This window comes from Dermacentor silvarum, chromosome 4, assembly GCF_013339745.2.
Source record: "Dermacentor silvarum isolate Dsil-2018 chromosome 4, BIME_Dsil_1.4, whole genome shotgun sequence".
NCBI lineage: Eukaryota > Metazoa > Arthropoda > Arachnida > Ixodida > Ixodidae > Dermacentor > Dermacentor silvarum.
Window position 1 is genome coordinate 65459903 of NC_051157.2, and position 27866 is coordinate 65487768.

The window sequence follows — 27866 nt, forward strand, 5'->3', positions numbered from 1 at the left end:
AGCAAGCAGCAAGCAAGCAAGCAAGCAAGCAAGCAAGCAAGCAAGCAAGCAAGCAAGCAAGCAAGCAAGCAAGCAAGCAAGCAAGCAAGCAAGCAAGCAAGCAAGCAAGCAAGCAAGCAAGCAAGCAAGCAAGCAAGCAAGCAAGCAAGCAAGCAAGCAAGCAAGCAAGCAAGCAAGCAAGCAAGCAAGCAAGCAAGCAAGCAAGCAAGCAAGCAAGCAAGCAAGCAAGCAGCAAGCAAGCAAGCAAGCAAGCAAGCAAGCAAGCAAGCAAGCAAGCAAGCAAGCAAGCAAGCAAACAAGCAAGCAAGCAAGCAAGCAAGCAAGCAAGCAAGCAAGCAAGCAAGCAAGCAAGCAAGCAAGCAAGCAAGCAAGCAAGCAAGCAAGCAAGCAAGAAGCAAGCAAGCAGCAAGCAAGCAGCAAGCAAGCAAGCAAGCAAGCAAGCAAGCAAGCAAGCAAGCAAGCAAGCAAGCAAGCAAGCAAGCAAGCAAGCAAGCAAGCAAGCAAGCAAGCAAGCAAGCAAGCAAGCAAGCAAGCAGCAAGCAAGCAAGCAAGCAAGCAAGCAGCAAGCAAGCAAGCAAGCAAGCAAGCAAGCAAGCAACAGCAAGCAAGCAAGCAAGCAAGCAAGCAAGCAAGCAAGCAAGCAAGCAAGCAAGCAAGCAAGCAAGCAAGCAAGCAAGCAAGCAAGCAAGCAAGCAAGCAAGCAAGCAAGCAAGCAAGCAAGCAAGCAAGCAAGCAAGCAAGCAAGCAAGCAAGCAAGCAAGCAAGCAAGCACAAGCAGAAGCAAGCAAGCAGCAAGCAAGCAGCAAGCAAGCAGCAAGCAAGCAAGCAAGCAAGCAAGCAAGCAGCAAGGCAAGCAAGCAAGCAAGCAAGCACAAGCAAGCAAGCAAGCAGCAAGCAAGCAAGCACGCAAGCAAGCAAGCAAGCAGCAAGCCAAGCAAGCAAGCAAGCAAGCAAGAACGAAGCAAGCAAGCAAGCAAGCAAGCAGCAAGCAAGCAACGGCAAGCAAGCAAGCAAGCAAGCAAGCAAGCAAGCAAGCAAGCAAGCAAGCAAGCAAGCAGCAAGCAAGCAAGCACAAGCAAGCAAGCAAGCAAGCAAGCAAGCAAAGCAAGCAAGCAAGCAGCAAGCAAGCAAGCAAGCAAGCAAGCAAGCACACAAGCAGCAAGCAAGCAAGCAAGCAAGCAAGCAAGCAAGCAAGCAAGCAAGCAAGCAAGCAAGCAAGCAAGCAAGCAAGCAAGCAAGCAAGCAAGCAAGCAAGCAGCAAGCAAGCAAGCAAGCAAGCAAGCAAGCAGCAAGCAAGCAAGCAAGCAAGCAAGCAAGCAAGCAAGCAAGCAAGCAAGCAAGCAAGCAAGCAAGCAAGCAGCAAGCAAGCAAGCAAGCAAGCAAGCAGCAAGCAAGCAAGCAGCAAGCAAGCAAGCAAGCAGCAAGCAAGCAAGCAAGCAAGCAAGCAAGCAAGCAAGCAAGCAAGCAAGCAAGCAAGCAAGCAAGCAAGCAAGCAAGCAAGCAAGCAAGCAAGCAAGCAAGCAAGCAAGCAAGCAAGCAGCAAGCAAGCAAGCACAAGCAGCAAGCAAGCAAGCAAGCAAGCAAGCAAGCAAGCAAGCAAGCAAGCAAGCAAGCAAGCAAGCAAGCAAGCAAGCAAGCAAGCAAGCAAGCAAGCAAGCAAGCAAGCAAGCAAGCAGCAAGCAAGCAGCAAGCAAGCAGCAAGCAAGCAAGCAAGCAAGCAAGCAAGCAAGCAAGCAAGCAGCAAGCAAGCAAGCAAGCAAGCAAGCAAGCAAGCAAGCAAGCAAGCAAGCAAGCAAGCAAGCAAGCAAGCAAGCAGCAAGCAAGCAAGCAAGCAAGCAAGCAAGCAAGCAAGCAAGCAAGCAAGCAAAGCAAGCAAGCAAGCAAGCAAGCAAGCAAGCAAGCAAGCAAGCAAGCAAGCAAGCAAGCAAGCAAGCAAGCAAGCAAGCAAGCAAGCAAGCAAGCAAGCAAGCAAGCAAGCAAGCAAGCAAGCAAGCAAGCAAGCAAGCAAGCAAGCAAGCAAGCAAGCAAGCAAGCAAGCAAGCAAGCAAGCAAGCAAGCAAGCAAGCAAGCAAGCAAGCAAGCAAGCAAGCAAGCAAGCAGCAGCAAGCAAGCAAGCAAGCAAGCAAGCAAGCAAGCAAGCAAGCAAGCAAGCAAGCAAGCAAGCAAGCAAGCAAGCAAGCAAGCAAGCAAGCAAGCAAGCAAGCAAGCAAGCAAGCAAGCAAGCAAGCAAGCAAGCAAGCAAGCAAGCAAGCAAGCAAGCAAGCAAGCAAGCAAGCAAGCAAGCAAGCAAGCAAGCAAGCAAGCAAGCAAGCAAGCAAGCAAGCAAGCAAGCAAGCAAGCAAGCAAGCAAGCAAGCAAGCAAGCAAGCAAGCAAGCAAGCAAGCAAGCAAGCAAGCAAGCAAGCAAGCAAGCAAGCAAGCAAGCAAGCAAGCAAGCAAGCAAGCAAGCAAGCAAGCAAGCAAGCAAGCAAGCAAGCAAGCAAGCAAGCAAGCAGCAAGCAAGCAAGCAAGCAAGCAAGCAAGCAACAAGCAAGCAAGCAAGCAAGCAAGCAGCAGCAAGCAAGCAAGCAAGCAAGCAAGCAAGCAAGCAAGCAAGCAAGCAAGCAAGCAAGCAAGCAAGCAAGCAAGCAAGCAAGCAAGCAAAGCAAGCAGCAAGCAAGCAAGCAAGCAAGCAAGCAAGCAAGCAAGCAAGCAAGCAAGCAAGCAAGCAAGCAAGCAAGCAAGCAAGCAAGCAAGCAAGCAAGCAGCAAGCAAGCAAGCAAGCAAGCAAGCAAGCAAGCAAGCAATCAAGCAAGCAAGCAAGCAAGCAAGCAAGCAAGCAAGCAAGCAAGCAAGCAAGCAAGCAAGCAAGCAAGCAAGCAAGCAAGCAAGCAAGCAAGCAAGCAAGCAAGCAAGCAAGCAAGCAAGCAAGCAAGCAAGCAAGCAAGCAAGCAAGCAAGCAAGCAAGCAAGCAAGCAAGCAAGCAAGCAAGCAAGCAAGCAAGCAAGCAAGCAAGCAAGCAAGCAAGCAAGCAAGCAAGCAAGCAAGCAAGCAAAGCAAGCAAGCAAGCAAGCAAGCAAGCAAGCAAGCAAGCAAGCAAGCAAGCAAGCAAGCAAGCAAGCAAGCAAGCAAGCAAGCAAGCAAGCAAGCAAGCAAGCAAGCAAGCAAGCAAGCAAGCAAGCAAGCAAGCAAGCAACCAAGCAAGCAAGCAAGCAAGCAAGCAAGCAAGCAAGCAAGCAAGCAAGCAAGCAAGCAAGCAAGCAGCAATGCAAGCAAGAAGCAAGCAGCAAGCAAGCAAGCAGCAAGCAAGCAAGGCAAGCAAGCAAGCAAGCAAGCAAGCAAGCAGCAAGCCAGCCAAGCACAGCAAGCAAGCAAGCAAGCAAGCAAGCAAGCAAGCAAGCAAGCAAGCAAGCAAACAAGCAAACACAATGCCTGGTATTTACACAGGACTAGTCTGGCACCCTCACCAATTTGTCCTATGTGTGGGCAAGATGAGACCATTGAACATTAAAAAAAAATTCTTGTTGACAATTTGTTAGCTTAAGAAAATGAACCTTAGAACAACCAGTCTGCCTTCTTGGATTAGATTTAACAGTTCAAAATTTACTATGCTTGGGTGCCTGTACTCATCGGCACAGCTACGGGAAGGTTAGCGCTGCCATGCAAGATTTTTTTTTAGGATCAGTGAGATTTAAACTCTAATTTAAAAATTTTAAGCTTCGTTTCCTTTCAACCAAATTGAATTAGAATTCTTATTCTTTCTAGGGTTTTACGTGCCAAAACCTGTTCTGATTATGAGGCACGCCGTAGTGGAGGGCTCCGGATTAATTTTGACCAACTGGGGTTCTTTAACATGCTTGAATGTGAATTGTTTTATTTTTATGGCTCTCAAATAATTTTTCATCTTCACAAGGTCGTGCTGTCTCTCCAATCTCTCTTTCGATTCTAACTTACATATTACTTAGTATTACATGATTACTTACATATTACATTAACTTACTTATTATAAATTTTTGTCCTCTTATTTTGTACTTCACATTGACCTACCCGGTTCTTGGTCAATCCCACAAGGTGCGTACGTGCCAGTATCTGCAAATGATCTACATCTACGTCTAAATTACCCTTTTTATCGGGGCATCGGCTCTTGGCTGCAGGGATCTTTGCCTTTCCATATGCAATTTCATCGGCAGCACTAAACGAAGGGTGCATTAGTTTGATATGGTTATTCGCCTTTCTTTAAAATTATTTCCTCATGCTAATTACGTGTTTTATTTCACTCATCTTCATTCATTCCTGCACGATACCTCTTCTATTTCCATTCCTTAACTCTTATATTGCCTCATATTTCTTCATTTAATCTTATTTTATTTGACCCGTACCTCCCACTTCGTCACCAATCCCCGTTGTGGGTACATGGGCCATAGTCTGCGAAATCACCATCTTCACCAGGTATAACTTGGGAATGCGGTGCTTGTCCGCGTGAGCATTGGTCGTGAGCCGGCACGAGCAGAAGAAGAAGAGGCAAAGCGACTGCAGCTTGGTCGAGCTCTTGCTCTGGCCAACCAACCTGTCAAATTTTGTTCTGTAAGGATCGCCAATCGACCGCAGGTCTGCCATGGATTCCGTCCTCTTGTCGGGATCCTCGCCCACGTTCGGCGGCTGGGTGCCGCTGGGACGTGCGGAGCAGGACGCCGAACGGCGCCGAGGTCCGGACCCGGCGGCAGCAGCCAACGGGCCGGCCCAGGAGCGGTCGTCCCCCGAGGAGGACACGTCGCACGCGGGCCGCTGGCTTCGCTACACCTCGTTCGTGGCGGCCCTGGCCGTGGCCATGTCGGCGACGCTGTTCACTGTTCCCGTCGCGCTCATTGCGCGCCTCGGGTCGTGCCCGCACGGCTGCTTCTCGCTCCCCAAAGATCTGAGCAGCTCGCTCAACGGGAGCGTGCACCCGTGCGACGACTTTTACGGGTGAGATGTCTTTTTCATGTACATGGAGGCTGGGACTTTTGTGAGGTGTTGCCGCACACATTTAGCCCAACACCTTTAGCCCTGGGAAGGTATTATGTAAGAGTGCACCTAGTGAACATGTCCATTTCGTATGTTGTTGAAGTTCTGATTGGCTGGTCCGGGGTGCGCGACCGCAGGAGCCAGATGCCACAGCCAATCAGCACTTCAGCAGCAGTCGAAAGGGACATGTCCACTAGGTGGACTCTTTACAGAATACCTTCCCTGCAGACCTTTCTCGGTCTGCAGTGTATATAATGAACTGAAATAAAAAGTATTGTTGTTAAGCTGTTAACGCCGTGGAGTGTCGATATAGCTTTCGTACAAATATTGATAGAGAATACTGCGGCGCTGCGATCGTTCTGCTATACCGTAGGAATGACGGTCAGTATATACACGGATCTGTCTAATCTTCGTGCTTGTGGCTTGGAACGTCCTTGTGACGTTAACTCTTTTACCTATCTAAATTTCCAGGCAGTCGTGGTTTTATGGACAAAGGAAGACAGTCTTTCTGCACACGCGTCTAATCATCATTTCGAATTGTTGCATTTATATCACAATGTACAATCGACTGTCGTTATTTAGGCCTGGGTTAATTCGATTTCTCGCGTAATACGATCGTTCTGGAATGCCCCGGGGAGAGACCCTACAAAACTCGCTTAGTGCGAGCGCCAAAGTATGCCGCGTCGGTTAATTCGACTCCCGCCGTGTTCCCATCATGCGCGCGGATGTTACTAGGTTTGAAGGCACAAATTCAAAAGACGGCGCTATTGCTTGCGTAAATGCGAAGCTATTTTACTTTACTTTACATTACGTTTAACAACTTTCAGAAGTACTTTTCCTTTCTGCCCAATAAGGCTGAGGCTGCATTTAAACGTGACGGCGCTCATCGCGGCATGCCGATTGAGTCGTGCTTCAAGAAAAGAAGCAGAGATACGCTACAGACTACTGTGAGATATAAGAAGATATATTAATTCGTTCAATTCGCCACGGTGTTTTTTTTTAATTCGACCTCGGTTAATTTTACTTCTTGCTTTACTTATAACGCACTGAAAAGTCCCGCCGAAAAACTACAGAATGGTATAGAAGGAAAACTCGTTTAATTCGAATTCGAAAGCATGCCACTTAGGTTAATTCGATCCCCGCCGACGCACACCGGTGCACCCTCAGGTGCGCAGTGGTTACTATAAGTTTGAAAACGCAAGAAATAAAAAAAAATGCTGCTGATGCCCTAGACGTGAAATTGTATTGCATAAATTTATTTTTATCTTTTAGTGGTCGACGCTCCCTCCGACCGCGATGCAATCCGTTGCCGCTTGTTTTGTGTCATGTCAGGCTGAGCCAGCGTTTAAACATGTCAGCGCTCTTCGCCTCATGTTGGTTGAGTGACGTTTCAAAAGAAAGAAACGAAAATACATTAGACTGCTTCAAGCAATGAAAAAAAAAAAACGATTAGAATTCGTATACATTTCGCTGCTGTTTGTTAATTCGACCTTTCGTATAATTCGACCAAATTGTGCCGTCCCACAAGGTTCGAATTAACGGGAGTCGACTGTATAACTCAATGTTTTGTTGAAAATGATGAATTCGCAAAGTTGCAAAACCAATTGAACCCAAAAATAAGTTTAGACAAATCTGTGCACCGCCCATCAACGCATTGCTGTGCTTGCTGAACCGCCATAACTTTCGGCTGCCGTAGATATTAGCACCACAAAGCTTTATTGCGATAGCAATTATATGGACACTCAAAGCGGATTTATGCCGTCGGCGTCGCCGTGAGGTTCCGTATGACGTCAACGGCGATGAAATCGTCGCCGCGTGCCGTATGCTGTATGTGCGAGTGAAAGCGCGCGAGGGACGCGCACTTTCACGGGGAGCGAACGCACGGCGGAGAGCAAACACGAACGCATGGTTACCTACAACTAAATTCCTCTCCAGTATAGGGAGCAACGGCTGCAGTATCCACCACCTCACAAATCCCTCGTCTAAAATCGAGCAGGTGGCCTGGCGCCAGCCCCAATTCCGCACCTTTCTATCCCCAGCTCACCTTGCCCTTATCCACCCCGGCCTTTTCTCCCCTGAATGCACTCTCTGCGGCGCACCCAGGGCAGACTTTCACCATATCCTCTACATTTGCTCTGAGCTCCAGCCACCCTGCGAATGGCAACTCACCGAGATAGAGCGATGGGAGGTCGTGGTGTCCAGTTCGGACCCGTCTGCACAAACACAGCTGGTGGGCTGGGCTCTAAGAGTCGCTGAGAGCCATAAGCTCCCGGCCACCCGAGGTGATATCGAGCCAACCCATCAATAGGCTGTAAACATAAGGCTTAGTAATTAAAAAGTTGTCGCAGTTTCACCTGAAAGGCGAAGCATCAATTGCGATAGCAAATTTGTAGAGAGCTATACGGAGTAATGATATTAGCTTTATCAGCTGCATAAACTTGGACATGCAGCAGCACCGGCAACACGCAGAACTATTGTCGACGCCGTCGGCGTTTTGCCCGCGTTCGCTCAAAATACGTGCGGCGTTGGTGACTGTTGCCGGAGCCTCTGATATAAATAGGCACTTGGTGCCGCAGCTAAACGTCGCCTCCCTTCCCTCCCCCTCCCCCCCCTCCCCCACGGCCTCTCGCGCGTCGGAAGAAGGCGCGTTTGCTCTACATATATGGTGAATGTAAAGGAGGAAAGACACGCCTACTTCAGTAGCCCTTAAGCGAGCACGGCGCAGAACGCGCGTTTGTTCTCCGCCGTGCGTTCACTCCCCGTGAAAGCGCGCGCCCCTCGCGCCCTTTCACTTGCACATACAGCGTTCGGCGTGCGGCGACGATTTCTTCTCCATTGACGTCATACGGAACCTCACGGCGACGGCGACGGTGACGGCGACGCCGACGGCAGAAATCTGCTTTTGAGTGTCCATATAATTGCTATCGCAATAATAGATGTTTTAACAACCACCACCAGAAAACGCGCGTTCTGCGCCGTGCTACCTGAATGGCTGCAGAATTAAGCGTCGCTTTCCTCCTTTACAATCACCATATATATATATATATATATATATAGCAAACGCGACTACTTCCATCGCGCGAAAGGCCGTGGGGAGATGGGAGGGAGGGAGGGGAGGCGACGTTTAGCTGCGGCACCAAATGCGTAACTATATAAAAAAATGTGGTTGATCCCTCTTATATAGGAATCGGTATAGAACACGAAAGTGAAACGTGTCTTCACAGAAGTAGTGTAATGTTTATTGCACATTGATATATAATGTCTATTGGTGTTTTGTGGCTAAAGCGCCCTTAGGCGTTGATGCACCCACGCTGACGCCTGGTGGCACGTCTCCTCCATCACGACTACCAACGTCGATGACCATGAGCAACCGTCGTGCATATGGAAGCTGCACTACGCTGCACACGCTAGCACAACGCGAAAGACGAAGCACGTAACTGACACACTAATACAACGCGCAAGACAAAGCACGTAACTGAATCGTCACCGAGTCAAATCAGCGCGTACAGCGCGTCGTAATTGCAGCCTCCGCGATCAACTTCAGAAACATTTTCAGAGCTAATCGCGGAGGCCACGCTCCGCTGTGCTGAGTACGGTGAACGCCACTACCAACGCCACCTAGGTGGCGTTGGTAGTGCTTCTTGATGCCAGCGTCCCTTCGAATGCTGGCATCGAGGCGTCGTAGTGCTGAGACCACCGAAGCGTTCACTGTCGGTGCGCGTTAGTGTCATAATGCAGTACTTCTCTTTTCTGCTCGTAGGCGGCGGCACCGCCCCGAGCAAGAGCGCGGGTACACGGAGGAGTGTTAAGCCCAGACCACACGTACGCTTGCGGACGCGCGTAAGCTCGCGTCTACGCGCCTTGCGGTTGCCGCGCCTAGCGAGGAATGGCGGTTTGCATCCACAAATACGCGCGACAGCGCGCGCCACTGGCTTCACTTGTTTACACCTTGGCAGACGCCACTTCGTATCAAAATGCTTCAAAATGCTTCAAAGTGCTTCAAAATGCTTCGATATCTATAAACGTAATTGTTATCTTTTTGGAGCTGTTAGATCAGCACGAAAAGTGAAGAAGAAGCACTTTCTTGCATGATATAATTCTGCTTAACTGAGAGTTGAATGTACCGCGCCGTCGCTGCGTAGCCAGGCGCGCCGACGCGAGGCAGCGAGGCAGCCCAGGCGCGCGATAACTGAGAGGAGCTGATCACCGAGATCGCGCCGCGTTTCGACGCGTACGAGCCGTGACGCACCGTCTGCGCATGCGTGGGCGTGCGGACGCGAGCTTGCGCGCGTTTGCAAGCGTACGTGTGGTCTGGGCTTTAGATATATAAGGCGCGTCTGTGTAGCTCTCTGCAAATGCGTTTGTGGCGCAATGGGTTAAACGCTCGGCGATCTATCGTCGCGGACCGAGAGGTCGTGGGTTCAATTTCCAAATTTTGCATGTTTGTGGAACTTTTCTTCTGGTTTCTTTCTTTGTATTATGTTCTATGACGTATTTCCGTGACGGAAATACGTCAGTGAAGTCTTGGTGGACCCCGGCATAAAACACTTTCGTGTTAAAACGTTGCGAGGCGAGAAGGTGGTAAATTCTTCCGACGCTGCTCGACGAGTGTCCCGTTCTGATCTCGTCGAAAACCTCCGAGCACCGGCAACAGTCACCAACGCCGCGCGCGTTCGGTGCGAACGCGGGCAAAATGCCGACGGCGTTGACAACAGTTCTGCGCGTTGCTGGAGCTGCTGCATGTCCAAGTTTATACAGCTGTTAAAACAACTATCCTTACTCCGTGTAGCTCTCTACTTATTTGCTATCGCAATTTATGCTTCGCCTTTCGGGTGAAACTGCGACATTTTTCTTTCGCAAGTGATCTTTGACATTGGCTGGTCGCCTTCAATAATAAAAATGTCACAGTTTCGCCCTAAGGGCGAAGCAATGAATGCGATAGCAACACAGCAATTTCATACGAAATAAGGTGAGCGGCTTTGGTAGCAATATGAATTGTAGTAAACATGAGCTGATTAAGTAAGCAGGTGTGCTGCGGCGTAAGTAGACCGACATGAAGAGAGACTCGATGACCACGAGAAGGCGCGTGTGAAACGGTGGTGTTGATGAGAAGCGCCTCCCGTGGGCAGCGCGTGCGAAGGGACACACCTGTAGCGCTGCACTGCCGATCCGGGCAGCATTGCATGTGTAGCGTGCGTTGGAAAATGTGGCCCGACTATTACTAACGGTGGTGTGAGCGCGCACAAACAAACATGAATAGATCACACTGAATGACTGCAGACGACTGTCAAAACGCTGGCAGCGAGCCCATACGCCGCAGCAACGGGCGAAGGTACGTGCTGTCTATCGCTTCAACGGAAACTGAGCGGCGAATGCACGGCGCATAAAGGTCAGAGCCGTGTGGAGATAAGAGCCGGTGCCGGCGAGCGACGAGCGCGGTTGTTGGCAGAGTAGAAGTGCGCCCCCCCCCCCCCCCCCCCGCTCCCTCCGGCGCTCGCTTCCCGCTTCCTTGCTTGCGCGTGGAAGATTGGGTGCGTTCGTTCTCCGTGACAGCGTGCGTCCCCGCACGCTTCCGCTCGGGCATACGGTGCGCGGCGAAGAAAGATTTTATCTATACGGAACCTCACGGCGACGGCGACGGCAGAAATCCGGTGGAAGTGTCCCTATAATTACTATCGCAATAAAATGTCTCAGACCATATCGTCTGTATATAACCGACCCACACACAAAAAAAGGAAGCATGACATGTCACGTATTGCAGTATTGAAAAATAAAGACAGGAAATAAACTAGAGGGCTTCCTTAAATTGTCATGAACTATAATAAACGCGTCACTCACTTGATATACAGAAATAGCGTATATTTTCCTTACCAAGTTGCCACCGAAATCTCTGATTAAGTCACCTACATTACGTGCACACGAACCGCAGTGGAAACAAGTGCGAGAACCAAACACGTTCTTCGGAAACTTTAGAAGCGGGCCGTTGCAGCGGCTCTGCTATAGCAAGGTGACGCACGAAATCAAGAGTCCGCAAGCTATGCATAAGCACCCACTCCTCGCATAAATGTGTAATAAGGGCTTCAATGCAGTAATGGCGATTGAAACTTCACATTCGCAGGCACGTATGCAGCGGTTGGGACAACAGCGCCCGAGTCCGTTACCTGTCAGCCTTGGACATGTACAGCGCAAAGTTCAGCCGAACCATCATCAAAAGCATACTGCTCGAGCACATCCCCGCACGTTCTACCACCGCCAGGGGAAAGGCCGCAGGGTTCATCTTTCGCTGCCTTAGTCGGGTGGGTGATTTTACGAAAGCATAGTTAACGCGTTGCCATTAGACCTCGTCGTGCATTATGGTTGTGCTATTGTGATATAGGCAAACAGTTTTTTTTATTGTGTGGTTTCCCGGAGATTAAAGACTGAGATGAAGATGTGCCTCAGCCAACAATCCGAGAACCCACATTCCTTTCCCACCTAATCCCCAACAGCGGCCTAGAGCCGTCCCCTTCCTTAAAATAAATGCTTATTCATTTTGTGGTTCGTATCAAGAAACTATCATCATCAGCAATGAAGAAATAAATAAAATGAAATAAACTTTCTTGACCAGGCGGGACTTGAGCCCGCGTACCCACGGTCCCAAGGCGAGTGTCGCAACCACTAGGCTATAAAGCCACGCTTGCAGAACATGCGTTTATGCGAACCATATGATTGCGTTCGAGCGTCGTCGTCTTCGTCCACGCACAGCTGGCGCGTTCGCACGCGCTCGTGCCAATGCTCTGCGAGGTGAAGATGTTTTGCGCGCTACGCTCGGGAGAGAGAGAAAGAAAATGAGAGCGAGAGAGATAGACGCATTCACGGAGCGGGTCTGCTGGAACGCGTTGTCGGCATTGCAACGCGGTGGAACGCGGTGTCGGTGTTGCAAGCTGCGCTATGCAACGCGCAGTGAAAGCCGCAAGTCCGAGAGAGAGAGAGAGAGAGAGACGCATTCACGGCGCGGGTCTGCTGGAACGCGTTGTCGGCATTGCAACCGAACGCATTGCAACTGAACGCGTTGTCGGCATTTCGGCCAGCTTCGCTGTGTCTTGAGCTTTGCGCGACCTAGTGCAAGCTTTTTCGAATACGAATAGTAAGTATCGAATATCAAACAGTCGACCGCAGATGCATATACGTATTTACATAGGGATATTTATTTCTGTATAGTTAGGCACCACGCTTGTGCTGACAAGTCAAAAAAGAAAAGACAGCTATCAGGGGCATAAAAGCACAACTAGTAATTTCAATTAAAAAACTGCGCGAATAGCGTCTCAATATATTTAGAGCCTGGTTGCAAACAAGATTTCCGAGAATAAATGGCTGCTGTGCGGACTGGAGCTTTACAAGAACGCTAAATAATAATTGGTTGCCGCAAAGCTGTCAGAAGTTGTGGACAACGAAAAGCAAAAGCTGCTGAAGGGCTTGTGTGCGTTAAACACATGTAAAAAAAAGCCTATTTCCAGGATAACATCACTGGGTCTAGCGTAAAAGATAAACATGCTACATGACTAAACTGCCAAAAACACTAAATGGCAGACTACACGGCAGAACTCAAGTCAGGAAGGCTTCCGCTGCGAAACCGAAAACAAAAGTTGCGTTACCCATCTTATTTCTGCATTCCTTCGAAGACACATGTCATTATTTCACTTATAACTCGCGATACTTTTTTAGCAGCTGTGGAGCAGTGACAAGATTTTAACAGTCGATTGCTGCAAAATATTTGGTTAGATTGGAATATTCGAAAATACTGAACAGTTCTTCTTCGAATACGAATTGTCAGTGTGTAATAATAAATTCGTATTCGAAACTTCTAATATTCGCCAACCCCTGGTAAATGAACTAATTACAATAATTATCCTAATAATAACAAGCTGTACAGTGCATATTTATATCGAAAAGTTGAATGGAATCGCCATACCAGTCTTGTTCCGTGTTTCTACACACTTGAAAATTGCCACGTTCACCTAAATAACTGGCGTCAAATTATTCGTTCAATTTGCCCAACTGCGCATGCCGCACCGCGAGCCGCGGCGTAAACCCTCTGTGGCATTGTAAAAAAAAAAAAATCACCGCAGCTTCACTGACTTAACGTCGCGAAGACTGGTGAAACAGCGAAGCTGGTGGCTTCAACTTGCCTTTCACTTAACGTTAACTCCACTGTTTTCTTCGCTTTTAGCTTGGCTTTTACTCAGCTTTAACTTGTCTTTAGCTTTGAAGTATGGGGTGGTTGTAGTTGAAGCCACCCTCTCCCCTGTTTCATGCTGGAGCAGCTTCCGTCGTCTTTCCTGCCGCGCCGCTTCTTCTTCCGGAGACAGTCGCTTCTTCGTCCTCGCCATCCTCGTCGCTGAACGTCGGAATTCTCTGCGCCGACAGTGCACGCTTTTATACTGCTCGTTGTCACAGCAGTATAAAGTCGTCACAGCACGCTATAATGTGGCCTCTCTCGTCTCCTGGTGTTGAAGTGACTATATAAGCGTCAATCGCGAGTAGCTCGAAGCATCAATCGGAATCGGTTCGTGGGAAGAGCGAAGTGCAACGGCAACTTCATTTTTTTTTAACGCCACACTTTTACGTCAAAGAGGGCACGCGGACGGAGAGACGCACTTCGCGATGCCACGTGCATAATGAGGTAAGCTGAACGAATAACTTGATGCTGTTTGTTTCGGCATATATGGCCGTTGTTAAAATGTATAGATACCTGTAACTGGACTTTTATGACCATTTTCTCCAACTTTCAATAAAAAAATGTTAAAAAAATTTTGTAATGTTTGTAGTATGACGCTTATTAATGTAATTAATTTAGTTAGCGTATGGATTGCTTTGTCTTTTCTTGGAAATGATGTCCACCTGTGTATATATATTCACTTTAATTACGATTCCAGTAGTTTGCATTTTTTAAGCGCTCGATTGACGCGATAAAGAAAAAAAAACAATTGCTAGATTACTTGCTTTCTTTCGAAACCGATTTTTCTTAGTTTCTAAATAGCGAACTATATAATTTAGAGCAGACTCCGAAAAATGCGTGGAGTTATAGCGGCGTTCGTATTTGCATCGTTGTTGGCGTGCCACGCCGCTATAATCGCAGCGACATTGACGTATTTGCTATACGTATTTGCTTGTGACGTATTTGTTTAATCGACTAATCTAGAGTAACATTTCTCTTTACTGCTTCTTTAATAACGCGATGAAATATCGGGTGAGAGGAAATAATAATAATAATAATAATAATAATAATAATAATAATAATAATAATAATAATAATAATAATAATAATAATAATAATAATAAAAGATCGCTCTCAAAGGGTCGCATGCTGAATCTTCTGCAATCGTGCAGTCGTCGGGGCGAGAAACCGGAAGGCTTTTTTCTAGGGGTGGGCGAATATTCGAAATTTCGAATACGAATCGAATAGTCTGTGCTATTCGATTCGTATATGATTCGAGGATTCACTGCTATACGAATTCGTCGAATATTCGTTTCATTTGAATATTGGAGATGCGAGGGAGAGAAAACTGAGGACCGTTCGAAATGATTCGCTATAAGGGGAGCTGCGGCTGCTAAGTTAAGAAGTTAACGTTTGCAAGTTAACTTACTTAGTTTGCGAGTTAACGTTTCATTGGTAAATAGAGACAACATTGTACCCCGAAAAGGGCCAGGCACTGAACTTTGGAAGTTTCAAGAACGTTTGCGCAGGCACAACTTTGCAAATACGAAATGAATACTTTGAATTCTGTGACATCTCAACGACGAATCGGCGCGGGAGCTTCCGTGCGAAACGAAAGTAACTGCGACCTTCATCTTAATTACTGTATAACTGCGAAATTAATGAAAATTGCGTTTTGAAAGCATATTTCGTCAGTCTAAACTAATTTAGTGTTTATTGTTAGCATCTCTTTAACGTGCACACGAAGAACGATACACGAGCAATCTTCGGTTACACATTCATAAAACGCAGCCCTCACAAATCGATCGTATACGACTTCGTGCTCAGCTGTAGGAAGACCGTAACCGCTGAGTGACAGGGACTGGTACGATAGGAATATATTCATGCCAAAGGAGATGGAGCAGGTGTGTGCGGCTGTCGCGAGACTGCATGGAGCAGCGTGTTCGGTGGGAACATTTTGGTGAAGAGATGTGCCATTTTCGACATTGTCAGTATTCTCTTTCGAGAGAGAAAGAAAGAGAAATGAAAGATGGATAACCAGGTTGAACCTGGTTTGCTACCCAACACGGGCTTAGGAGAAAGGGGGACGAAAGGTATAAAGGGAAAAGTAAGGGTATGTATGCGAAGTGATGCGAGCGCACACATCAGCGTTCAACTTGAAATCAGATGTGGTCGCAGAGCCCAGTCGTTTTAAAAGGTGCAACTTTTGTTATTCCGAGGATACTAATGAACACAGCCTCATGCACTGCCCTTGTTTCCGTTATGAGAAAGACATTGCGCGCTGCTTTAAGGCGACTGGATGACCAATCCGTACCGACAGTCGTCAGAATATTGCCGCACTTGTGTAATGTTCCCCAACTTTCTCAAGGAGAGTGCGTGGTGTAAGCGTGGATGCTTTTCGTGACATGTGCAAAGCCAGAGATATTGAATTGCACGTAGGAAAAAAGTATTTCAAGCACCTCACTGTGCGCAATGCTCAAAAGCGTGCGCTCGCACGCGAAAAAAAGCAGGGCCGTGGGAGAGGCAATTGGGAATCGCTTGGCGCAGCTATTTTCCTCTTGTACGTTCCCAGTTGCATTTCAATTCAGCTTAGTTCACCTTTAGAAATTGCGCTGATACCACACTGGGGCTGCACGTATGGCGTCTAAAGAATATTCTCACCTGTCATTATTACATTGCAACCACTTATAATAAAAGCTTTCTCCCGCTCATTCCTGCTATAAATACGCCATTTATGCGGTGCAACATTTTTGTTGTGACTGTGTAAATAATTAGAGCTGTACGGCCTGACTTTGATTGGCACTTGTCTACTGCTTGCAGACAGAGGAGGAAAACGTGACGACGTTCAGCGCATTCCTCAAAGAACTGGGCCTTCCTTGGCCGAGCAAGTCTCCTGCGACACGATCGCAGCTTCTGGACACCCTAGTGCGAGCATCCCTGCAGTTAGGTATGCCCATGTTCTGGGCCTTCTACGTGGGTCGCCATCCTTCGCGTCCATCGGAGAACACCATTTACATGACGCTGGACCCGCGCTTCAGCCAGTGGATTCGGGACATCGAAGCACTCGCCGCTGACGGAAAAGCGGACGACTACCTCAGGCGCTGCGCCGAGATCGTCGGCCGCACGGGTCAGTCGTACTCGCTGATGATACAGCAAGTGATGCAGACGCATTCGGAGGTGGTCGAGCTCGTGCGCCGTTTCTGGGGAAGCGGGGCCGTGCCGCAGTACTACAATCTGAGTGATCCGGACCTCCGAAGGGCCGTCAACGGCTACCTGCCCGACGACTCGCAGCTCTGGCCCGTCGACGAAATCGTCAACCTTCAGCCCGAATTCTTCGAGAAGTTCGACGCGACCCACTTGAGCCAGAACGGATACCAGGAGCGGTTCAAGCTGTTCCTGGGGGCGTACGTCGTCTGGGTGTTGTCCCCGATAGTGTCCAGATACCTGACCACCAGTATGCTCGTGGATATGAAGCACGAAAACAGTGCGGACGACTACCGTTTCTTCAAGTGCCTCGAGGCCTTGGAGACGCTTATGCCGCTCGTCAAATGGCAGCTGCACCGAGACGCCCAGAAGAACCTCGAGCCCACCTGGAACATCGTCTCGTTGTCCGCGCGCGCTCTGAGCGAATGGATGAGTTCGTACGATAGGAAAATGCAAAAATTAGGGACCTCTCTTTTATCGCGGCTGGCAACCAATGCTTTCAACATGACGAACACGTGGCAAATGCTCGACAGCGCGTTCGCTTATCTTCCGAACGACACCCAGCCGCCTTTCTTCGAGCTGTACCGGAGGTACGCCAAGGCTACAGTCACGTACTTTAAACAGTCACTGCGACGACCGCAGCACAGTATCTACCACGTGCCGGGCGTCGCCTCTGTTCTACTGTACCGAGTGACTGTGGGCAGGGAAGTGACGGTGCCTCACTTCCTGGCATCTTCGCCCCTCTTTGAGCCGTGGTACCCGGCGTCCTTGCTTCCAGCTCTTGCGGGCACCTTGGCCACTGCCCAGATGGTCTCGCTGCTTCGTTTCGCCATGTACTACAACAGCCGTTTCCAGGTAAGGAACGCTTCATTCCACGACGAGTTCTCGCCGCCCACTCCATACGTCTCAAAGCTCGTAGAACATCAGCTTAAGGAACAGGCCCACATTCACAAGGTCCGACTTTGAGATTGTTCATAAGAGCAAATTCCAGCCAATCCTGCTGGTGGAGCGTTGACGCGGGCTAGCTGGTATATGTATCGAAGTCTAAATAGCTCGAAGGGCGGGACAAGTAAGTAAGAATACAAACGACGATACGCTGCCTTCAAGTAACGCTTATTGCATGCTACGCACGAAATATCAATGCACGCAAGGGAAAGACGAGCACGACGTCGTTCCAAGGGAATTCGTATGCATTGCCCCAGCCAGTCCGCGGACGTGGACAACCATCTAAAAATCCAACCTCTTTATCAACCTTGAGTAATTAATTCACGGTGTACTTACACACGCTGCGCTTGTCCTCGCTGTATTGTGTGCTTTATATATTTTGCGTGTCTTTGCTTTGCATACTTTCTTAGAATGGCTGTATCGCTCAGCTCTGGAAAGCACCGGACTCCTTGTAGTGCATAGCTTGTCCTGCAGCTTGTCCTGCATAGCTGCTTATCCTGCATAGCTGCTTGTCCTGCAGTTTTTAAAGATTTGGCGTGTTTCCGCAGCCGGTTGTTGACGCAGCGGCCAGTTTGTAGAATAGCGCTTCGTCGTTAGTGTTCTTACTTGTCCTATTCTTCGCGCTGTTTAGACTTCGACTGGTAGATTTGACTGATGGTCTAGCTGGAAAGCATTTTCATAATAGTAACAAAAGCTTGATGCGGCCACGTATAACGACCTTCACCTGTGCCAGGCACATTTCCCCTTAATTCTTTTCAACCGGTGAATCGAGGACTCTAGTTGGCAGGGCAAAGTGACTAGTTAAGGGCAAAGGGGAAGTTGTGGACCTTGGTGATTCATTTACTCTGCGCTAAGTGAGAACGCTGTGAAATGAGCACTCAACAGAAAGCTCAAAAGAAAAAATAAGAGAACAGACCTGCGCGACATTGTAGAATCACAACCCAATTTCCAGCGAAGCTGTTTATTTTGACCGATTAAAGATTTCAGTTGCCTGTTGTAAAGTTCATACTTTAAAGCGTTGCATGGATATATGACAAACCCGTTTGCAACCCTTGCCCGCATATAACGCTTCCGAGCTCTCTCGATAATTTTGTTTGAAAGGCAGTAATTAATCCGCACGCATTTTACGTCGTGAGAACATCGGCCATACGTTTCCGTCCCAATTTTCGCTAAATTTGATCTAAGTTGCGTTCACAATTTTTCCAGGCCAGCGGGATAAATTCTGCGTTGTTCGCAAAACACTTTTAACGCTCCGGATCACTTGAATACGTAATTTACTGCTAAGGATCTCAATTAGTCCGTACACTTAACTTCGCCTAAACGTTACCCGTAACCTGCCCCCTTACTTTAAACAATATAAATGATGGGTTAACAGAGTTCCATTTCCACTCCATTCCGGGCAGTGGAAATCTCTAGTATTTTCACTAGTTATAACTTCTCGGAATGGCGTGAGATGAACTATTCTCTCACCCCCGGAGTGGCTGAGCTGCACCATCCCATTCTTTCAACCCCAGTAAACGAAGCGCTTTCTTTAATTTATCGCTTGCCCCCCTCTTGCGTGCCTCGTAACTAACACATATTTTTGAGGTTTTAACACCTTTACGAGTAAAGTTACGTACATTTTTTTCGCCCCCAAAAAAAACATTTGTGTAGCCTAGCTGTTATCTCTACAGCGTAATGTTGCCTGTAATCTCTTTAATATCGACTGTTTTAAAGGTAAGCTTTATTTTCGAACCCCTCCGGACTTTTCTGACCGCGGCTGCATGCCGCTGTCATGCATGCCGTATAGCTCATACGTAAAAAAAAAAAATGAAAACTGAATTACATGCTCGACGCTGTGATCGAATTCAGGATCGAACTTCGGCCGGGGGTACCAAGGGTCTATCCTGAGCAGCCCAACGCTCTAACCATTAGGCCACAATATATTTTCTTCTTTATAAGGCCTCAGCCATACGTACACTTCTACCGCGGCAACGCCAGACAACTTTTTGAAATGATCGCCACGTGTGTCACATTGCGCATAGCACGGGTGAGCTAGCTAGAGCAGATGCAGACGCGCCAGTTTCCTTTATACAAAAGACGCAGGAATGAAATGTGCAAATCTATATAGTATATCATGTGAGATACCACTTAACAAAAGCGTCACTTCACAAAAATTCCAAGATGTGCGTTGGACCTGCATAACATTTTTAAGAGAAGCCTTTTGCGAATATTGGTTTCTGCAAAAAATCTCTTTACTATGTATATGTGCTGTGGAAATGATCACCAGCCCCCAAAAGAAGCATTGCGCGAGCACACGGATGCTAGCTATAGAGCACATGCCTGGTCAATTCGGTATACTCCAAGTGATCGCTGGCTACCTAGCTGCCTCGCCGAGAAACAGCCGATCCAGGTTCAGGTTTGAAGCGAAATATATTCTCCTGTCACGGAACGCGCTGAATGCCTCGGAGTTCTCAAATCGTCGGGATGCCGCCGCGCACGTATATATACACCCGAAAAAGAATGAGTTCTGGGGTTGGTTTGCGTGTCAAAACCACGATTTGATTATGAGGCACGCCGTAGTGGGGGACTCCGGATTAATTTTGACCACCAGAGGGTGTTCACCGTGCCCCAAATGCACGGGACACGGCCGTTTTTGCATTTAGCCACTATCGAAATGCGGCCGCCGCGGCCGGGATTTGATCCCGTGACCACGTGCTTAGCAGCGAAACACCGTAGCCGCTAAGCCACTGCGGCGGGTGACCCGAAAAAGATAGAAGACGGATGTCGACCGACTCTTGTTATGTGCCATTATGGACGTGTCATCGCGGTGGAAAGACAGCAATGTATAGATTTCATCGCTTCCACAATGAAGCGGACGACGCGCTTCGCAGACCGACATGGATAAGAATATTACGCATTGAGAAATGGTGGCTGATGGTTTGTTCATAATACTTCACTCGAGACTTCATTATTTCCAGCGTGTAGACCATTGCTTTCTTTTTGATATATTTTAAATACGTTGCTGGCGTTTCAAATTGCCCGTTGTACTTTGTTTAGGTAGGCGAATTATCAGTGATGCATGCTTAAACTTTACTTAATTGGCATGGTTAGGTCTCTGTCCCAGCATTAGCGTTATATTTAATGCCTTAAGCAGAAGAAATATTCTGTGTACTTTTGTCCGCAGACAGCGATAGCAGGAACGATAATTAACTCGGAAAGTCCCAAGTTGACACGCGTTATGCCGCGAGAAGACATATCGTTTTGATAGCATGCTCTAGTTTAGCGGTGTAAGCAGAAGACGCTGTTTTCTCGTTCAGCGCGATGAGTTGTCAGTTTACTTACTCGTAAGAAATTTGAAACAACTGCAAACAGCGCTCGTTCCAGATTTGGAGCATTCGACCTGGCCACAGGACCGCTAGTTTGCTTCCCGACTCTGAGCACACAGCTAAATTCCATACATAACTGGTCAGGGGTGGAAGCAGGCTCCTGCGTTTTGGAGCAGGGTTGATAGCAGCAAAATGACTGTTTTGGAGCAGCTTTGGTGCAGCAAATATGCTGTTTTGGAGCAGCAAATAAGTATTTTGGAGCAGCATCGGAACAACAAATTTGTAGTTTTGTAGCAGAGAAAGGGAGTTTTGGAGCGGGTTGCCATCCTAAGAACATTTAAATTAGCAAGCTTTTGCTATCGAAGAATAGAAATGCTAAGATAGAAAGCTTTATGTACGAAGGTAAAATTTCTGTGGAATATTCTATGTTTTTCTTGCCAAGCAACTTAAAAAACAAAAACAAAAAAAAAACGCCAATATGCCTCCAACAATTCTCATGCCAGCACCTCGTTGCTGGCATGAGAATTGTTGGAGGTATATTGCAGCGTCGGTATTCGTGCACAAGTGCGCCCCGGCGCTGACACAGACGACGACTGGGCTGCTCGAGATTCCGGAAGGCATCAAGAGAAGAAGACATTCTTGTTGTTAGCGCCTCTCTGGTATCTTCTCCCGAGTACGGCGCGGTGCTTCTATAATAAAGCGCCTGAGCTTTGTGTAGCGCGACACTGGTGGAGTTGCTGGGTACCGTCGCCTCATGATCGGCCCTCCTGCGAGCAGCCCTGCATCTAGCCCCACAAGACACCCACGCGTCGAGACGCCTGTTCACCGCATGAGCCGCCGCCTGCAAGGTTTGAGCCCCGAATTTGGTGTCTTGCAAACATCGTCTTCATCAACGGACGCCACCCCAGCTCCAGCAATGGCACTTCCAAGCAGCCCAACTCAGGTAACAGTTCAAAACCTTCGGATACCCGAACCATTTCAAGGTGACGCGCATGAAGATGCGGTGTACTGGCTGGAGAAGTATGAACGGGTAGCGAGATCGAATCACTGGCGCCACGACCAGTCAACGTCTATTTCGCCCTCGAAAAAAGTGCAAAGACATGGTTTGAAAACCGCGAGGGAAGTCTGACAACGTGGGAGGACTTTTCGCGTCGGTTTCTCGACACATTCGGGGACACAAATCGACGTGAAAACGCACTGCGCCTTCTCGATACGCGCATCCAAACGCCAAATGATGTTTGCCGAAGACATAGCGCGTTTGCTTCGCCGCGCAGATCCCAACATGTCGGAGGCTAAAAAGCTCAGCCATCTCATGCGTCGTGTCAAGGAGCAGCTGTTCGCTGGCCTTGTGCTCAATCCGCCGACAACAGTGGACGAGTTATTAAAGAGGCCACAGCAATCGAGCGGGCGCTGCAGCAGCGGTACAAACAGTACGATCGTATGATTTCCGGAGCACCAACAGGAGCCGCAGCACTGGTTACGGACGATGAAACCTGCTTGCGCCAGTTGATATGCCAGATTGTGCGCGAGGAAATTGCAAAGGAGAATAGGCTCGCACCATTACCGCATGCAGGCACCACCGCCGCACGAGTTCCCGGTTGCTTCCGTCGCTGAAGTGGTACGACAGGAACTCCGACAGGTGCTTGCCCCTTCCGAGATCTGTACCGAGCTGTCATACCAGCCGAATGCATACAGCTACGCAGACCCGGTCCGCCGTCCGTCGCCCTCCGAGCCGCTGTACCAGCCGAACACGTACAGCCATACAGACGCTGTTTACCGTCCCTTGTGTTCCCTGCCGGCGCGACAATACCGTCAACGGCCTCCTGTCGCAGCCTGGGCCCAACAGGAACCTGTCAGACGGCCCCAGCTCCGTAGGACCGATATATGGCGCACTGAAGATCGGCGACCATTGTGCTACAATTGTGGAGAACCAGGACACATCTATCGTTTCTGCCCTCATCGCCCAGCTGGCTACCAGAGCGGCCCATATGCCACTACGCGTCGCCTGGCTGATGAAAACCGTGTCCCCTTCGACGAAAACCGCACTGGCCGGCAAGTGAGCTCTTCTAATCTGCGGTCGCGCTCACCGCCTCCAGCACGTTTCGCCTCGCCGGACAGCCGCACTTTTGTTGACGTCGTGAGAGGTCGTTCTCCCAGCCCACGGCGGGGAAACTGAAAGAAGCGATCTCATAAGGGGGAAGTTTGCAAGTCCTTAAATTGCCGAAAATCCCCCCTTGTTGCTGAGAAAGGAAGACGCCGACCAAAACGTAAATAATGCCGACAAAACTGTGACTGCCGACCTCGCTGTTACGATTGACGGGCACGAAGTGACGGCCTTAGTAGACACTGGCGCGGACTCACCGACAGCCTGTTCAATCGACCTCTGTGCGCGGAGCATCCTTTGCTAATTCGTTCAACTTAAATTTGAGGGCATCAAAAAGCGCGGCGCGTTAGCCCGCAGTAACGTGGCATTTTTTTAATTTCGCGCACTTCAAAGAAATGCTGGAAAAAACATTAATAAGAGCAGTTATCTTAGTAGAGATGAAATAATCCGATGTTTCTGAACAAGTGCTACAGCTTTTGCATTCAGGATATTTCCCTAGAGGTAATAATTAAAACGTTAATTAAGCTTAATCTTTGTTGATTCCCAGCTTGGCGGATTGAAAGAAAATATCATGACGTGCTCCATACGGCTAGGAACAATACTGCGCCAATACGACATGCGTAGCGCTATGTTTGTATTTTTAATACTTCGCTAAAGTTAGCTGAACACCCTGTATATTGCGATGCTCTCTCGGAATAAAGTTAGTTGCGAGTGACGCCCTTTCCTTTCGCCTGTCTTTTCCATGGTCTGTTGCGTCTTTTTCATTGTAGGATACAGAAATATCGCAAGTTGAAAATTGTACTTTCAGGTACAAGGCACTATAAGTGCACATTTACTTAAAACATCGCAGCTCACAACACAGCATCACAACAAAAAGTTGGAAAGCAATACAGTCAACGTCCGATTTTTCGGACTCCCTAGAGCCCGCGATATCGTTCGAAAAATCGGGCAGTTTGAAACCATGAATGCATGCCTTTTTTATTTTTTATTTATTACATACTGCAGTCCTCAAGTGGTCCAAGCAGGACAGGCACGCGTAACAAAATGCAAATAAGTATAATAAAAACAATTGTGAAGAATTGTAAACAGAAGTATAACAGAGTTGAAAACACAATTGTAAGACAATTTCAACACAATCAAAAGAAACAACAAAATGAAAATATAACACTAATGCATTGTACATGACAAAGTACTTAAAACTCTAATCAACATTCACTTCGCAAGGCTCCGTTAGGCGGTGTCAGTCAGATATTGTACGCGGAAAGAATGAAAACCAAAACGTGTTAGTTTTAGCAAAATATGGAGTTAGAGTCGATGATGCCTTGTATGTCTGGTGGATAGAGTAGATAAATAAGGTATGGGGGTCAAGGGCGAACTTCTGATTTAGAAAGAAAGTTTAGACGGTTTTTCGTCCATCGTATTTCGAATTTTTCAATATTGTGGGCTGTCATGAGGGCTCATGACATCTCACAATATGACTGCTGCTAAGGGCTCAAATCACCACAGGCACGTCCGAAAAAGCTCGGAAGGCGTGCCAGTACACTTGAGGAATATCGATGCTCGTATTGTGACAGGAGACGGCGGATGCAAGCGTATGTAATTAAGGAATACATACTGTGTCCCGTGACAATTGGCTCTTTCCACTCTTGTTAGGCTTCACCGCAGTACTTTGGTTATGTTTCACCGCGTATCATTTCTGTATAGAGGCGAAGCTGACTTTTGGAAAGTGGTAGGCAGCGCGTCGTGCTGTCCGAGCTTCGAAGCCAATCGCGAGGATTACAAAGGGGGAGTCGGTGCCGTTGCTGACAGCGGCAAATTATTTCAATGAAAAACGCCGCACCGAACGGCAAGATAGCGAACGTCGAAGCAGGTAGGTCTAGCTTTGCCGCGGTGGTGGCTACGGCTGCCAGCGGATCTGCGTGCGAGAGCGCCGGTTCTAGGCGGCGAGATAATCAAAATGGCGGCGGTGGTGGCTTTGATTATTGGCGTTTCGGACCTGCGGTCACAGCACTAAGTCCGGACAATCGAACGGCGGAGGCTTCTTGCGTCCAAATTTCAGACGTTCTTATACATTGACTCTATGGTGCATGGTGGTGCCGCGAAGCCGTCCGAATTATCGGGCATGTCGGACATGGATGCACCGCTTGGGAGCAGTTTCAGCGCAATAATGCGTTTTGGAGCAGGATGGCGCAGGAAAAGCGGATTGGCGCAAATGGCGCAGCACTTCCACCCCTGAACTGGTTCAACTCGTTTCCAAGTCATGCATTTACACTAATATGAGGGACATTGCTGGAAAGAAAACCCTCGATAAATTTCGGAAACATGCTGGAAGAAGTGCAACTTGGTCCGATTAGTTATTTACTTCTCACGTTTCACCGCGGTGTGAAGATTCCTACGGGCGGTGGGTGTTTGCTGCAGTGTGTTTCCTGTTCCTGGACCCTAGCTCGAACACTGAGTACTGCGAGCACGAACAAGCGCCATCTACAGACGCAAGCTACCTTATCACACGGATCAGAGAAAGGTGCACCCTGACTCACAAATGAAACTCTCACTTGCTTTTATCCCAAGACACGCTGACCAGGTTTAGCTTCGTTCTATCATTGCACAATTTCCCTGTTTAGGTTCTGAAAGCACGACAGACGTAAATGCCTATATATCGTGAGATGCTATATGTGATGTACTGAAACACGAGTCGCAGTGCGTAGTTGCTTATCTGACGGTCCAAAATAGTGAAGTATCGTACCTGTAGCAGTGGAGCAACACGTCGAACAGGAGGTTGCACCTTTCGGACACCTGCTACGCACAAACAATGCGCTTTTTAACAGCGGAGCTGTTTAAGCCGGCCGTAAGTCGGGAAAAAAACGACGTCGCATGCCCCCGCACGAGGGACACGTGTAAATGCAGAGCATAGTGGGGTTCCGTGGTGTTGGTGCTGTTGGTGTGGAGGTGGTGGTGATGGTGTGGTGGTGGTGGTCTGGGTTGAGAGAGAAGAGAGAATCGTAAGTAGGTAACGTAAAGTTATTATTTTATTGGCATCACTGCGATTTCTTGCACGAGGCGCACACCGCGAACGCCCGGAACCGTTCCAGCGAAGCGGCGTCCGCGTCGTCGATGTTGCTGACGACGGGGATGACGCGCGCCAACGCGACGGTGCCGTCCAGGCATCCGCCGCCGTTGTTGCCGTTGTTGTTGCCGGTGCCGTTGTCGCCGCCGCCGTTGACGACGAAGCCGCTGAACCCGTCGTTATCGTTGACGCCGTCGCTGACGTTATCGCCAGTGTTGTCGGGCTTGTTGTTGGCGGCGTCGACGACGAACGCGGTCCAAAGAACCCGCAAGGCGTTCGTGCGATGCGCCGCGTTACGCATGTTCCCGACCGTGGTTAAGTTGTTGTCGAACCACAGCCGGTCGCACACGTCGCAGCTGTGCCCGAAGCTCCGGTCCAGGAACTCGCGTTTGAAGCGCGCGTCGGCACCCCCAAAGTCCCGTTGACGTTGCCCTACGGCTTCCGCGCCAGCGCCCTCCGGGGCGACGGGCTCCGCGGCGGCGGCGGCGGCCTCCAGACGACGACGCTTGCTCGCCGCCGCCTCTCGTTCCCGTACGCCGGGGTCCGCGGCCCGACGCTGACGTGTCGCAGCCGCGTGTCGTTCTCGACTCGAAGGGTCCGCGGCCCGACGCTGACGCCTGCCCGCGGCTTCTCGTGCACGCTGCTCGGGATCCGCTTGTCGACGTTGACGCCTGGCCGCGGTTTCTCGTTCACGAAGTTCGGCGTCGGCAGCGCGCCGCCTCGCCGCCTTGTCTTCTGCCGCCGTCGACGAAGACGATGGTACGATGTCTTGAACTGGTGCTTCGGCGCTGATGTTGGATTGCGTCGAGGTACTAATTGAAGGTCTTGCTTCCATCGCTTATCAACTGCGACCGCCGACGAACGCAAGAGAGCGCAGGAGTTGACGAGTGGAGCCCGCGCCAACCCGCTTTATATTCCTAGCGCGCGCGTTACAGGGAGAGGGGGTGGAGAGAGGGCGCGCTATCACGCCAGCACCTGCTGTTGCAAAACCGCCCACCATCCTGAATTGCCGCTCACACGAGCAGTCGCTTCCTCAGATTTTTCAAGGCAGCGCCTGAAAAAACTGCTCACAATCGTCCACCCGGATGCCAGAGTGGCAAATGGCAACGGTCCCAGGCCACTTCCAGAGTGTGGCCTTACCAGGAGGGAACGCGCAACGTTGCTTCGACTGCGCACGGGCTGTGTCTGGACGGCGGCGCGGCTGCACGCCAAGGGACGCTCCACATCACCGGCCTGCGAACGTTGTGGCGACCCCGAGACCCTCGAGCACCTTCTCTGTGCTTGCCCAGCGCTGGCACAGGACCGCTCAAGGGTCATCACTGCCTACAGACAACAGGGTCTACCTGCTGCGACAACCAGCGACCTCCTGTTCCCGTCGCCTCCCCACCTCCGAGCTCTCCATAGCCTTTTGGAGTTTGTGGAACTGAACGGAATCTTCGCCCATCGCTAAGCGCTCGTCCCTAGCAGGCCACCGCCTCCATCACCAGCCTCCTCCATGATCGGATGAGACTCGATCTTGCTGCTTCTTCTTCTCTTCCCTTCCTTTCAACATCTTTATCTCCTTTTTCCCCTTCCCCTGACGCTGCGCCGTGCTCCCTATTGGGCAGCAGAAATAAGCGTCACTTTCTTCTTCAATAAAATCACTACTACTACGGTGCTTGCAGAGCCGGAGCGCGACTCAACTACGACGCTTCGCGCGCTGCACATGTGCTGCAAGCGTGATGCGGGAGAGGAGGAGTGAGGGAGAGGGCGCACCTGGGCTCGAGCTGTTGCGGACGGACGGCGCACGCTACATGTGAGTTAAAGAAATGCTCTGCATTTAAAAACCTCGCTGAGCGATGAGTCACGTGAGGACGTTAAGGAGAGTGAAGGAGGGCATGCGCGCGGTGCGCGCTATGCTCGAGAGAGAGAGAAAGAAATTGTAGCAGCACCAACGAGTCAATGCGCAGAGCTGCTGTCGACGCCGTCCATGTTTCCCCGTGCTTGCGCCGAACGCGCGCGGTATTCGTGACTGCAGCAGGCGCCTCTGGCGGCGGCTCAGCAGGTTTCGACCAGCCATGCC

General features: G+C 49.4%; 1 protein-coding gene across 1 annotated transcript in view; it reads left to right on the plus strand.

The window, feature by feature from the left end:
- The first annotated feature begins 4822 nt into the window (after positions 1-4822).
- Positions 4823-27866, plus strand: part of LOC119448662 (uncharacterized) — a 29366-nt gene continuing 6322 nt past the window's right edge. The window contains exons 1-2 of the mRNA XM_049666452.1: positions 4823-4943; positions 16000-17238. Of these exons, the coding sequence (XP_049522409.1) occupies positions 16129-17238 (1110 nt within the window). The 5' untranslated portion in view covers positions 4823-4943; positions 16000-16128. The remainder of the gene's footprint in view (positions 4944-15999; positions 17239-27866) is intronic.